At 43.1% G+C, this 14,287-nt stretch overlaps 1 protein-coding gene across 1 annotated transcript in view; it reads left to right on the top strand.

Annotated features, from left to right (window-relative positions):
• The window catches only part of DNAH5 (dynein axonemal heavy chain 5), a gene marked incomplete at its 5' end in the record, with an annotated part of 254,247 nt that overhangs the window by 57,626 nt on the left and 182,334 nt on the right, over window positions 1-14,287 (top strand). Inside the window, 4 exons of the mRNA XM_084621096.1 lie at window positions 2,243-2,458; window positions 4,180-4,287; window positions 5,391-5,476; window positions 6,660-6,981. Coding sequence (XP_084477222.1) covers window positions 2,243-2,458; window positions 4,180-4,287; window positions 5,391-5,476; window positions 6,660-6,981 — 732 coding nt within the window. The remainder of the gene's footprint in view (window positions 1-2,242; window positions 2,459-4,179; window positions 4,288-5,390; window positions 5,477-6,659; window positions 6,982-14,287) is intronic.

Below are 14,287 nucleotides of genomic sequence, written 5' to 3' on the forward strand. Positions count from 1 at the left end.
TTAAAGAATTCATTGCATACAGAAAAGTGAAAGACAGTTCTCTAGTAAAACAGTGGGCCAAACTATGATCTCACTTTCCCTGGGAAAAATCTCATGTGTAACTCCATTTCCTTAATTGAAGTTCAGTTAAGTATTTAACCTGGAATAATTATAATAAAAATCTGGCAGCATATATTCAATGGATAAAATTTCCAATCCTAAAGTTGCACTACAAACTCCATACCTACTTACCTAAATATAAGCTTTCGTTTGGGTGCTTAAATATGAGGTTAGCTCTAGGCACTCAGGCCGGTGCATGTTGGTCATTACATCTAGAAAGAATAATAAAAGCAGGAAGGAAACATTCCTCAACACTTAATTAGCTCCAGAAGCGATTATGGGTAAACTTTTGAAATGCCTAAGTGACTTTTGAAAATGGAATTTGGGCTCCTAAATCACTAAGGGACTTAAAATTTTCCACATAGATATTGTTAACACTGCAATGTTTGGGGTTTTTCTTGCCCTCTGAGTTCCTCCAGAAATATGGTAGTCATGGCAAGGAGGTGGGTGGATTGTTAGAGTGAATACATGGCAACCTAGTAACTTGGAGGAGCTGCTGAACTTAACCAGAGCACACTCTGGAGATTTGCATACTGCCTATAGTCTAAGGTGGGGATTTTAAAAAAAAGCCTATTGGAATTTGGCAACCAACTCCTTCGAGCCCCTTTACAAAAAAAAATCAAGCCTTAATATCTAAATTAAATATTTTTCATTTGCATATTGAGAAGCACGAGTTTGGAATTAGTCCGATTCACGAATGTAGGGATAGATTATGAATCCCTTATTGTCAGGGGCAAGCAAGCAGTCTGGGCCAGGATTTTCAAAAGAGACTAGTGATTCTGGGTGCTGAAATTAAAACACTGTAAAGGGGGTGGATTTTCAAGAAGTTCTCAGCATCCAACCTTAGAAAATGGTTTAAAGTGTTACAGGTTCAACACCCAGAATCACTACACACTTGTGAAAATCCTGGCTCTTCAGTAGTCCTTCAGATTAGAGTAATTGTACGCAACTTAAATGGGGCTATCTGCGAGAGAAACTGTGTACCAGTGATATTAAATTGTTCACAGTCTGACCCTTGACAGAACAATTTTTTTAACCTGATTATAGTAAGGTTTGGTGCAGTCCACACAAGACAGAATAAGTGTCTTTGTTGCAACAAAATTTATGCAGTGCTTTACTATAGGAAATGATTTGGGAAAACTGAAGACACTGTTACACAGCAGAACTACAGTATTTGGTTTCAGAGTAGCAGCCGTGTTAGTCTGTATTCACAAAAAGAAAAGGAGGACTTGTGGCACCTTAGAGACTAACCAATTTATTAGAGCATAAGCTTTCGTGAGCTACAGCTCACTTCCTCAGATGCATATCGTGGAAACTGCAGCAGGCTTTATATATACACAGAGAATATGAAACAATACCTATTCCCACCCCACTGTCCTGCTGGTAATAGCTTATCTAAAGTGATTTCCAGCACAAATCCAGGTTTTCTCACCCTCCACCCCCCCACACAAATTCACTCTCCTGCAGCAGGAGAGTGAATTTGTGTGGGGGGGTGGAGGGTGAGAAAACCTGGATTTGTGCTGGAAATCACTTTAGATAAGCTATTACCAGCAGGACAGTGGGGTGGGAATAGGTATTGTTTCATATTCTCTGTGTATATATAAAGCCTGCTGCAGTTTCCACGATATGCATCTGAGGAAGTGAGCTGTAGCTCACGAAAGCTTATGCTCTAATAAATTGGTTAGTCTCTAAGGTGCCACAAGTCCTCCTTTTCTTTTAGTATTTGGTTTGTTGTCAGTCATATCTGCCTTTAGTGATAAAACTTGCTCTAGCTACTGCCCAACTAAGGGAAGTGAATTGGGTTCTTTTTCTACGTGTTAATTAAATTCCCACTTTTGAGTTCGCTTGTATAGTGTCATTGAAGGGTTGTTTTGATGTAGCTAAGGATGTGATAAGCAAACTGAATCTGCGAATACGAAGACATAATGAATGTGGAATCCCATGATGCCATTTCTCAACCTAATTTGTCAGAGAAGAACTGCACTAAAGACTCGGTGTAGTGTAGACAGGTGATTACTTGATCAAACTTACCCCCCTCCCCAGCTGATTAGAAATGGTGACTGTCTAAATAATTCTATTCTAGATTATGAAAATGAAATGTTTATAATGTCTGTCATGTTTGTTCAATTTTGTTGTTTCCAAGGAGTATCAAAATTGTTTTCACAAGACAAAAGAAAAACTAGAACAAAATCCAGCTGAAAGACAGTTTGATTTTAGTGAGATGTATATCTTTGGAAAATTTGAAATGTTTCATCGACGTCTAGTTAAAATTATACATGTCTTCAGTACCATTACAACCTACTCAGTTCTGCAAGAATCAAAGATTGAAGGATTGGAAGTTATGGCAACAAAATATCAGGTACACACCAAGCAAATCTTGCCCTCTCACATCATTAGGGAGAGTTGGAATTAAATCAACAAATGCAGATGACAGACTATGGAGAAGTTTTAAAAATAGGCTGTACTAACCTTACTGGGTACTAGTCCGTTATCAAAGATGTGTATTGTTGAATCTACTTGAATGCATGAGACTTTTATAGTTAATATAATTGCTGTTAAATAAGCATTTTCCATCAAAGGTTTAGAGGGAGGGATAAATGTGCAAAGAAGGAAGGGAGTATAAGCAAGAAAGGTTGGGGTGAAATAGGCAAAATATGCAAAACATGGATAAATGCAAGAGGTTAGGGCAGAGATACATGGATTCCTTATTTCCTTTCTTCACTATTCCTTTCACAGTCAAGTGCACAATGTCATGATTCTATCAGTATAAAAATGAAATTCATAGTGTTTGAACATTGTGATGGGAGGTCACATGTTTAGGTTGTCTGGCGCTGATGTTTCACTGTTACAGCTGTGCCTTAAGATGAGTTGCCAGTAAAGAATTGTCTTGATAATGGTCTTAGGGTAAGACTCCATGGACACACTCAAGATCCATTGCACCACTGAAGCCCTGTGTTAAGAGTTTTATGCAGGCCCTCTGTTCAGGGGGAGAAAATTTATGCTTCATTCTGAACTAATACATATCATGTTAAGCTGTTGATGGTAAAAATTAAAGGCCAATTAAAAAAAAAAGGCCTGAAGGTCATTATGAGGCCATGCTGCTATTGAATAGTAACAGCCTTATTTAAATTACTGAACTATGTGACAGTGTCATAGGTATCCACTGTCTTGTGGTTGGCTGAAACACTTGACAAGTAAAGGTTTCTGGAGTCCATTTATCAGTTGAATATGATGAACAAATGTAATAGTCTGTCATTTAGTTGCTATCTTAGATTTACTTTGTTCATGGAAGAAATCATTATAACAAGGGAAAAATCAGTAAGTTTAGATTAAAATTTCTTCACAATGGTGAATCCATCTATGCCAATGAAAAATATGGGGTTGGACCTGAATGATAAGTGGAGCATGACAAACAGCTAGCATGCTGAACTGTGGCTGATCAGCAGGAGCAAACACAACTTTTAACAGTATTATCGGCTACTGGTGTCAGGGGGCCAACCAATCTATGCTTCCATTTGTGCAAACTGCAGCAATGCTGGAACAGTGGGCAGGTAACAAATGCTAGGGTTGTTCATGCAGTGGAATGTGGTTCTGAATGTTCCTCTTTTCATCACAGAATACATAGATTAAAGGAGAATACTATTAATGGTGTGTTTTTGTTAGAAATTTAACATGGACGTTTGTTCGCTTTGTCTGATATACTACTACTTTGCACCAGAGTGTATTGTATGGAAGTGTTGCACACTTGTATGAGAAAAAATTATTTATAGGTAACAAATATGTTGAAATGAGAAAATCACTAGGCTTTGAATTTTCTATTAGTTTCTACATTAAAACTGTTACAATAGTTACAATAGTGTTTTAAAGTGCCACTCCTGTGGTCTGTTTTATATTATTTTCCTTGTTTGTCACTCAGATTGTTTTGTTTATGCATCTGAAAAAATGAAGATTTTAATATCTGTAGTAGAAACCACAGAACACAACCTTGTAAACCCAACAGATGTAAGTAACTGAACATGACAGATTGCTTGATAAGGCAACTGTATTCTGATATTTTGTTTTCTTTCAAAAATTGTTTAGAGCATTGTTGCCATCATGAAGAAAAAGGAGTACAACTTCTTAGATCAACGAAAGACTGATTTTGACCAGGACTATGAAGAGTTTTGCAAACAGACCAGTGACCTTCATGTAAGTTGCATAATTAAGTGCTTGGTGATTTTAGGGGGGGCTAGGTTTAGTACTGCTAATTGATTGGAATGCCAAAAGGGGAAAATGTCCATTTGAGGCAATATCAACTTGTTTATGTATAACCCACACACCTCCTGGGTGTGGTGTTCTGTCCCATCTAGTGGCACCAAGACCACTTAAAAAAGAGTTAAATGAGTCTGCTCTACAACCTTAGCTAACAGCCAGTTGGCTTTTAGCTCATGCGGTAGAGGCTCATGCACTAAGCTCCAGAGGTCCCAGGTTTGATCTCAATGACTGGGGTCTGTTGGCATTACATATGCAAGCTCTGATTTAATGGCTGGAGCACTTAGAGTGCTTTTGTTCATGGATCAAAAATACAAATTTCCATTTAGAATGAATGATAAATCTAATACCACTCCAATATCACACAGAGCCTTAGTGGATTATCACTTCCTATCCATCCTGAGATTGATACAGCCTTTGGGACTGTTTATAGGGGCTACACATTGCATTTAACTGTCTACCGGTAAAACCAGACTGGTGCATAAAGTCCAAAACACACATAGTATTCCAGCGCAGGGAATAGTAGAGGATGCTCACTTTTACAGAACTTAAGCACCTCTCCTCCCATTTCTCCCGAAAGAGAAGTGCCTACCCCTAATCCTCAAATGCAGGTTCTCAGGGGGCTGTATAATCCAGACAAATTGCACACACTTTAGGTTCCCTAACCACTGGAGCCATGTAAAGCTGATGGGAGAACGAGGTTGCTGTACTAAGCCAATATCCGTGTGAGAGCTTGATTTAGCTGCCTTGGAGAAGGAAAGCATTCCCTCAGATTATAGTTGTTAATGTGGTTGAACAGTTGAGAAGACAAGAGCTTCTGTGATCTCTGTAGCTACAGAGGGAACTGGAAAGGTAGATTGCTTTTCTGCTTTTTTTTTCTTTTTACACAACATCAAAAGTAGGATAATTGCAGCTGTTATCAGGTAAGTAGTGTGTGTTCATGTACAGTATGTGATAAACACACCGACAGGTAGTACTTTGTATATTTAATATGTGCACTCCGCAGAGCTCTCCTCAGCATAACCTTTTTCCTTCTCCAGAATCAGTTAAAGACCTTTATGGATATCACCTTTGAAAGGATTCCAACCACTGAAAGAGCTCTTAGTATGCTGAAGAAATTTGAAAGGTAAAGGGATATTTATAAATATTTCTAGTATGCCCTAGAGTAGCATACCAGTTTTCTGCACATTAGGTCAAATATAACCTCTTTTGACACAGAAAAAATGAAGAAATTGGCTATAAAATGCTTTTGTTCTTGTTGGACATAAATTGATACTTGAGTAATCATTTTAAGTATGTCTCTTCACCAATTCTGATAAAAAGAAAGGATCTACTCAGATTGCTTTAAAAGAAAAGCTTAACACTTCTGACAATCTGCATAAGTAGAATTTATTTCTGGGCAGTTGCATGGCCAACACATTTGTGAGATCACATGATCTTACTGACCTTAGATGACAATGTAAACTTTATGTAAGGATAATGGTTCTTGAATAATTTCTTAAGCTTTTTAGGGTCAAACATATTTAAGTTCTACATTGGTAATTTATGCCTTATTGTTGAAGCTCTCCCCCCCGTCCCCCTAGCACATTGATTATAGACACTGGAAAGAAAAAATCATTCAATGTTTGTTGTTTTATATCCCTAATGCAGTATCCAAAGTTTATTTATTTTTGTCTGTCTTTAAGACTGAAATATAGCACAGGAACTGCTTGTTTATAATGACTACCTGCATGTGGGCTGAAGGTTCTCTTTTGGATATTGAAATTTATTTATCATCATCGTATGTCAAGATGCAGCATGCTCAATATCTCATTGCCATGGTTAGCTGTGGTATCAATAGCTGAAGATGGGCTTGCAGTACTGCTTTCAATCATTAAAATGGCAGCATGAAGGGGAAGCTCAGTCTGTACTGTCACAGTTCTTCTGCCCTATTCTGTATAACTGAGTTCCTGTATTTCATGCCATTGGTGGGTTCAGGGTTATGTTACTACTTGTTGAAAACCATGTGATCTTACACTTGAAGTTAGCACTAGTGAGATTCCCTTTATATGGGTGATAGAGGGATATTTCTAGGCTTATTTAGAAACACTTTCTGTTACACTGTTTAAGCCAGGCCTAGCTTCTGGTTGTAGGAATGTATTTTGGAAGGTGTTGCTGAATATCAGGCTGAGAATGCACTTGTCCTCCCACAGAGCATACAAAAGTGTGTAAAAATGATTGTACATTCAAACTCAAAACTAGAAGAGCCTCCTAATCACTGAAGTCTTGTGGTAACTTTTCCAATGATAATCCTTGTTTTTTTTAATCAGATTAGAAATCCCCAATCTTGGCATTGATGAAAAATACCAGAAAATCCTTCAGAACTATGGTCATGATATTGAGATGGTCTCTAAGCTGTACACTAAGCAGAAAAATGACCCTCCTTTGGCTCGTAACCTGCCTCCAATAGCTGGTAAGATCTTGTGGGCACGCCAACTCTTCCACAAGATCCAGGAACCAATGGACCTCTTCCAACAGCATCCCACTGTTCTGCAGACAGGAGAAGCGAAGCGCATAGTCCGCAACTACAACAAAGTGGCAAAGGTCCTCTTGGAGTTTGAGGTTATTTATCACAGGGGATGGCTTCAGCAGGTAAAATGTTTCACTTGCTGCTGTGACTGTGAAAATTGAATTGTTTTTAGTGTTTTTGCTGCTGTATGAATGCCTAGGGACCCACGGTGTTCGATACTGTATAAACATGGGATAAGTGGATTGCCATAGTATAAGAAGCCCCTAATTGGCAGAGTACTGGTATAGCTAGCTGCTGTACCTTCTGTTGCAGCTCCCAGCATGGGGGTAAAAATTGGGTGGGAGAGGGAATGACGAGAGTGTTATTGTGCTTTAGCTATTTTCCACTGGCAGATGACCTCTTGGGGGTCATGGCCAACAGCTGAACTTTAGAGCACTTCCTATGCTGCTTTGAAGTGTCATGGGATGGGGCCGGCGTAGAACTGAAACCATAATCAGGGCTCTATAACTGGCTCCTTTGCAGGCCCTCACACTGTACTGTGTCCCACAGATTGTTTTCTGAAGAGAATCTGGCCAACTTTCCTGTTGAAGTGCCTAGCTCAAAATGAAATGTGTCCATAATTCAGGCAGCATACTATGCACTACGGGCAAATTCTATCCTTACTGTTCATAGCAACATTAGGGGGCTGGCAGCATTACTGCTGGCAGATCATACTTGTTTGAAGCCACAGAGGGTGGATGGATATGGACTAGACCACCATCTCAGTGCTTGAGAACAAGGCTAAGCTCCTTCTTTGCTGCTGTAGGAGCACTGGCGATGATCAAAGCTTCCTACATGCTCTCTTCTCAGTACACCCACTTCACAAGGTATGATTCTTCTTTGAGAGATGTCCCTGTGGGTGCTCCACTCCGGGTGTTGGTGTGTCCCTGCGCCTTCACTCGGAGATTTTTACAGCAGTACTCGTACCAGTCATGCACACACAGAGCCTGCCTCCCCTGCTCTGAGTGTACCTTAATAGTATGCATGCGCGACCGGTCTCCTCAGTTCCTTCTCTACCGTCCCCTGCCTGAGACAGAGCTCAGTAGACTTGTTAGCGAATTTCTTCTCTCCCTTGTTCAACTTGTTTTCCCTCTTAGTTTAGCTTACCAGTAATAGGTACCCTTTTCCCTTCTCTTCTGTTCTCTTGAAAGCAAACAAAAACAAAAAACCCACCTTTTTTTTGTTCCTGTCAGCGCAGCCGCTTCTGATGTGCCTGGCTCTCCGGGTTTTAAGCGCTGTTCTAACTGTAATGATACCATCCCTCTTTCAGATGGCCACTCTAAATGTATTAAATGTTTGGGGGAGTCCCACATCCCCAAAAATGTGCCCACTGCAGCAAGTTGAAATCCAGGGCATGCAAAGACAGGGAGCTGAAGCTAAAACTGCTCCTGCTGCAAAAATCTCTCAGACCAGCCTCAGACCCGGGCTCTGACTCTGCTGTACACTGCAGTCCCCCTGATTCAAAGAGACAAAAGAAAACTTCAAAAAACCATCAGTCTCTCTCACCCACAAAGGGTATTTGCAGGGACAAGCCTTCTCCAGCTACTGCTTCCCTCCCTGTGCTCCCCCGGCTGAGTACCTTTGATGTGACGGGCTCCTCCGGCACCATGCGAAACCCGCCTGCGTCTCAGCAGTCACACTAACCTCCGGAGCTGAGCTTCAGGCTTTCAGTTGCCTGCCTCTCACATGGCACCATTTGGCACCGCAGTGGAAGTGGTGCCGATGCATACTAGCCTGCCTGACTTCCCGCAGGCTCCTCCCACTCTCCCGGCACCGTCAGCCTTTGAGCTAGCCGGCAGTGACAGAACGCTCAGGACACCGGTGCAGAGGAACCCCTTCTCACAACAAATTCCTCTCGCTCAGCCCTCCCCTCACAGAGGCATCGCAATTCACACATTCAAGGGACCTGCTGGTGTCACCTATCTTGCAGTCATCCCTACTTAACACCTACTTCTCTCTGGACCCTTAGGCAAGGTCCGCACAGCTTTCCTCCAGTGATGAGGAATCTAGGCTGCAGGGAGGATTTTCACCTTATCAGATGTCCCGTCCACAGACCTCAATCAAGAGAGGTCATAGAAAAGCTGCCTCATCCTACTCAGAGGGTCCTGCCCCATGGGGCATGAACCCCTGGATGGCACCACCCATGCCCTTCCCACCACAGTGGCAATATTGGGCTCCATGGGCTCCTTATACTCAGGACCACACTCATCATATCAATGCAGCCAGGCGTGAGACCTGATTGGTGCCACCAGCTGACCACCCTGCCACTGACTCCAGACACGAGGCAGCCCTGTCACAACTTCAAGAGCAAGCACGGCCTGCCTCTAACCCGGCAGAACCAGTTGTTCCGCCTGATGAAGCATTGCTTCCTCCTCCTCCGAAGTCTTCAGACGACTTCTCAAAATTTCAAGACCTGTTTAAAAGAGTTGCCAATGAGCCACGAATTAACCTGGAGGAAGTTCCTGAACAGCAGCATGAGCTAACTGACATCCTGCAGCCCTCTTATTCTTCTAGAATTGCATTACCTATCAATGCAGCCCATTTAGAACCTGCCAAGGCCATTTGGCAAACCCCAGCTGCAAGCCTGCCTACCTGTAAGAGAGTGGACCGAAAGTACTTTATTTCTTCCAAGGGCTCAGAATTCCTTTTTACTCACCCAGCGCCAAACTCACTGGTAGAAGCAGTTAACCAAAAGAACAAACACCAATTTCCCTGCTCCACCACTTCCGACAAGGACAGTTAGCGATTAGATCTGCTTGGACGTAAGGTATACACTTCTTCCACGTTGCAGTTTCGCATTGCTAATTATACAGCCGTTCTAGCAAAGTACGACCACAAAAATTACAATAAATTCATGGACTTTATTGTTCACATTCCAGAAGAAAAGAAACAACAATTTACAGCCATAGTTTGAGGGACAAATAATCTCTTGCACTGCTCTTCAAGTTGCCCTTGATGTGGCCAATACTGCAGCACGGTCCACTGCCACAGCAGTCGTGATGCGCCGAGGGTCATTGCTGTCATCCTCTTCCTTTCCCAGCGAGATCTAGAATACCAATAAGGATCTCCCCTTCGACAGTGACAAACTATTCACCTCCACCACAAATGACGTACTCCACTCCATAAAGGACTTCAGGGCAACTCTCCGGTCTCTAGGAACTCAAACCCCTATGACCAGAAGGCGACAATATAGTACCAGCCTTACCAGCGACCACGCTACCCCACATACACCCAGCAATTCCATAGATCTCACGAGCAATAGCAACGCCAGAGATCCAGATACCAACGCTGCCGTCCCAACTCCTCGGCAGTGTCTCAACCCCCTCCGACCAATAATCAAATTTGAAGCCTTGATCGAGGGTATAGAAAACAATATTCTCACTTCACACAGCCTGCCCCTCTTTTTGGTCACCGCCTATGCCCATTCTCCCATCAGTGGTGCAATATTATCACCGACAAGTGGGCTTTAGAGGTTGTCACAGTTGGCTATTCTATCCCTTTCCTCTCCCCGCCTCCCACCCACCCAACCTCCCCGTCTCTCTTCAGGGACCCCTCTCACGAGCAACTGCTCCTCCAAGATGTACAACATCTCCTTCAATTGGGGGCAGTGGAAATTGTCCCCAAACTACACAGAGGGAGAGGTTTCTACTCCCATTACTTCTTAACAGAAAAGAAAACCGGGGGATGGCGACTGATCCTCGACCCCAGGCGGCTAAACAAATTTATCAAAAAGCAAAAGTTCAGAATGGTTACCCTACCACTATAATCCCAGCACTGGAGCAGGGCGATTGGTTTTCAGCCCTCAACCTACAGGATGCTTATTTTCATGTGACTATTCACCTAGCCCACGGACGTTTTCTTTGTTTTACCCTCGGTTTGACACATTTTCAATACAGAGTGTTGGCCTTTGGTCTATCTACTGCCCCCCCCGAGTTTTCTCCAAACTCCTAGCAGTGGTCACTGCCCACCTCAGGAAACGGGGTTATAATATTTCGTTACCTCAACGCTTGTCTCTTCAAAGCCTCAATGCTCGACGAAGCTCTTCGATCCACACAGCTTACCGTTGCTTGCTTCCTTTCCCTTGGCCTGCAAAAAAAAACCAACCAAATCCAGTTTATGTCCTACCCAACAACTGGAGTTCATAGGAGTGAATCTCGATTCCCGAATGGGAATAGCATGTCTCCCACTCAATCGTTTCAACACCATAAAACTCCTGGTTACAAAACTTCACAACAGTCCCCAGGTCACTGCATGAGACTGCCTGCAACTATTAGGCCACATGGCCTCATGTACTTTCGTGGTCAAAAATGCATGCCTCTACATGAGGTGCTTCCAAGCTTGGTTGGCCATGGTTTACAGACCGAACGTACACACTTTTAAACAAGCCTCTATCCATACTCTTCAGAGTCAAAGACTCCCTCCGATGGTGGACAGTTCCCTCCAACCTCTGTTAAGGAGTCCCTTTTCTCCAGGACTCCCCATCACTCATCACTGCTGACGCATTCCTCACAAGATGGGGAATGCACATGTCCCACCACACAGTCCAGGGGATATGGTCTTCCACCGAAGCCTCCCTACACATAAACGTCCTAGAACTGTGAACCAGACGCAGTGCCTGCCATCACTTCTTCCCATTTATTCAGAACCAAAATGTTCAGATAATGACAGACAACATCGCATGCATGTTCTATGTCAACAGGCAGGGAGGGGCTCGATCTCACTCGCTTTGCACAGAAGCTATGAAGCTCTGGAATTGGTGCCTCACGAACAACATCCGGATATTAGCAGCCTATCTTCCTGGGGCCCTGAATAAATACTGTGGACGAACTAAGCAGACATTTTCCCTGGGATCATGAATGGGAGATAAACGACACGATCATAAGCAATACATTCTGCGTTTGGGGGCTATCCAACCCTGGACCTCTTCGCGACTGTGAAGAACAAGAAATGTCCCGAATTTTGCTCCAGAGCTGGATTGGGCAAACATTCCCTAGGAGATGCATTCCTGATCGCATGGGTTCAACACTTAATGTATGCTTTCCCCCCAATACTGGTTCTCCACAGAGTTCCGACAAAGTTATGAACAGATCATGCCACGGTAATTCTGATTGCCCCGTCATGGCCCAGACAACTGTGGTTTCCGTTCCTCACCAGAATGTCAATTCACCCACCGATTTCATTGCCCCTCACTCCGAACCTCTTATTGCAGCAATATGGCCGATTTCTTCACCCCAACCTGTCCATGCTTCACCTGAAAGCTTGGTTCCTACATGGTTCTCCCAAAATGAACTAGCATGCTCTGAGCAGGTTCAAAGAGTGCTCCTACATAGCAGAACACAATCTACTCACATCACCTATCTCCAAAAGTGGAAGCGATTTCACACAATGGTGCACAACTAAACAACTTCCTCCTACTTCTGAACCTCTTCCACCCATACTTGACTACCTATTAGACCTTAAGCAATCTGGCCTTTCTTTCAGCTCCATCAAGGTCCACTTAGCTGCTATTACAACTTTTCATGACAAGGTCAACGATACCTCTGTTTTTGCTCATCCAGTCACTATGTGTTTTCTCAAAGGGCTCCAATCCCTATACCCGGACATTACCTCCTACCCCACTGTGGGACTTCACTTAGTATTATCCTGCTTAACTCAACAACCATTCGAGCCCCTAGCCACTTGCTCCCTCTTACACTTCTCTATGAAAACAGCATTCTTAGTGGCAATCACCTCCGCCAGATGTGCAGGAGAAATAGCCGCTCTCATGGCGGACCCACCGTACACACTATTTTTTAAGGATAAGGTAACCCTCCGACTACACCCAAAATTTCTTCAAAAGGTGCATTCGTCATTCCACATCAATGAGCTGATACACCTACCAACCTTCTTTTCTAAACCACATGCAAACTCTTTTGAATCAACAATGCATTGAGGAGCACACCGAAAGGACACCTATTTCTACCCAGAGACTTTCAAACTGAGTGTATCCAACTGTGCTATCAGATAAAGAAAGTTACACCTCCAGTTGGCATCAGAACTCACTCCACTAGATCTGTGGCTACCTCTGTGGCTTTTCTACACAAAGTTCCTCTGGCTGACATCTGTAAAGCAGCCACTTGGACTTCTGAACACGCATTTGTTAAGCATTATGCCCTTACTCAAGGCCCTCTCTCTGATACATGAGTAGGCAGAGCTGTACTATCTACTGCATTTCTACCAAATCCAAAGTCCCTACCTCCGTGAGATACACTACTTTTAAGTCACCTGGAGTGGAGCACCCACAGGGACATCTCTCTCTTGAAGAGGAGGTTACTCACCCTGTGCAGTAACTGATGTTCTTCAAGATGAGTGTCCCTGTGGGTGCTCCACTACCCACCCTTCTCCCCTCTACTTTCGAGTTGGGGTAGCCTCCTTTGTAGAGAAGGAACTGAGGAGACTGATCATGCATGCATACTATTAAGGTACACTCAGAGTGGGGGAGAGGGGTAGGCTCTGCGTGTGCGTGACCGGTACGAGTACTGCTGTAAAAATCTCAGAGTGAAGGTGCAGGGATGCACCAACACCTGGAGTGGAGCACCCACAGGGACACTCATCTCAAAGAACGTCAGTTATTGCACAGGGTGAGTAACTTCCTCTTCCTCTATAGAAATAGGGATTTGATGGACACTTAGAAATAGTCACTGTTCTTCAGTGACAGCTGAATGACTTATTGAGTTTCTAGCTGATCGTAAAATGTGGCCCAGCTGACATGTTGCAAAGCTTTAGAGATACTGGAGGGACTTGTCTTTACCATTACATCCTACCATGAGAGCTCTAGAGTTGGTTTCTGCACCTGGTCTCCCAGATGGCCTGTGCAGTAGTTATTGGGAACATAACAGAAACATTCCTCCAATGCCTCTCTGCCATGTATATTGGCCAAACTGGACAGCCGCTACGCAAAAGAATAAATGGACACAAATCTGACATCAGGAATCATAACATTCAGAAACCAGTAGGAGAACACTTCAGTCTCTCTGGTCACTCAATAACAGACCTAAAAGTGGCAATTCTTCTTCAACAAAAAAAACTTAAACAGATTCCAACGTGAAGCTGCAGAACTGGAATTAATTTGCAAACTGGATACCATCAGATTAGGCCTGAATGGAGACTGGGAGTGGTTGGGTCATTACAAAACCTAAACTTAATTTCCCCAATACTAATTTCTCCCTACTGTTACTCACACCTTCTTGTCAACTGTCTAATTGGCCACTCTCTTACCACTTCAAAAGTTATTTTTCTTCCCTTGGTATCCTGCTGTTAATTGATTTATCTCATTAGACTGACCTCAAACTTGGTAATGCAACCTCCATCCTTTCATGTATTTATACATGCTCCTGTATTTTCACACCA

This window comes from Lepidochelys olivacea (assembly GCF_965140295.1).
Source record: "Lepidochelys olivacea isolate rLepOli2 genome assembly, chromosome: 2".
Lineage (NCBI taxonomy): Eukaryota > Metazoa > Chordata > Testudines > Cheloniidae > Lepidochelys > Lepidochelys olivacea.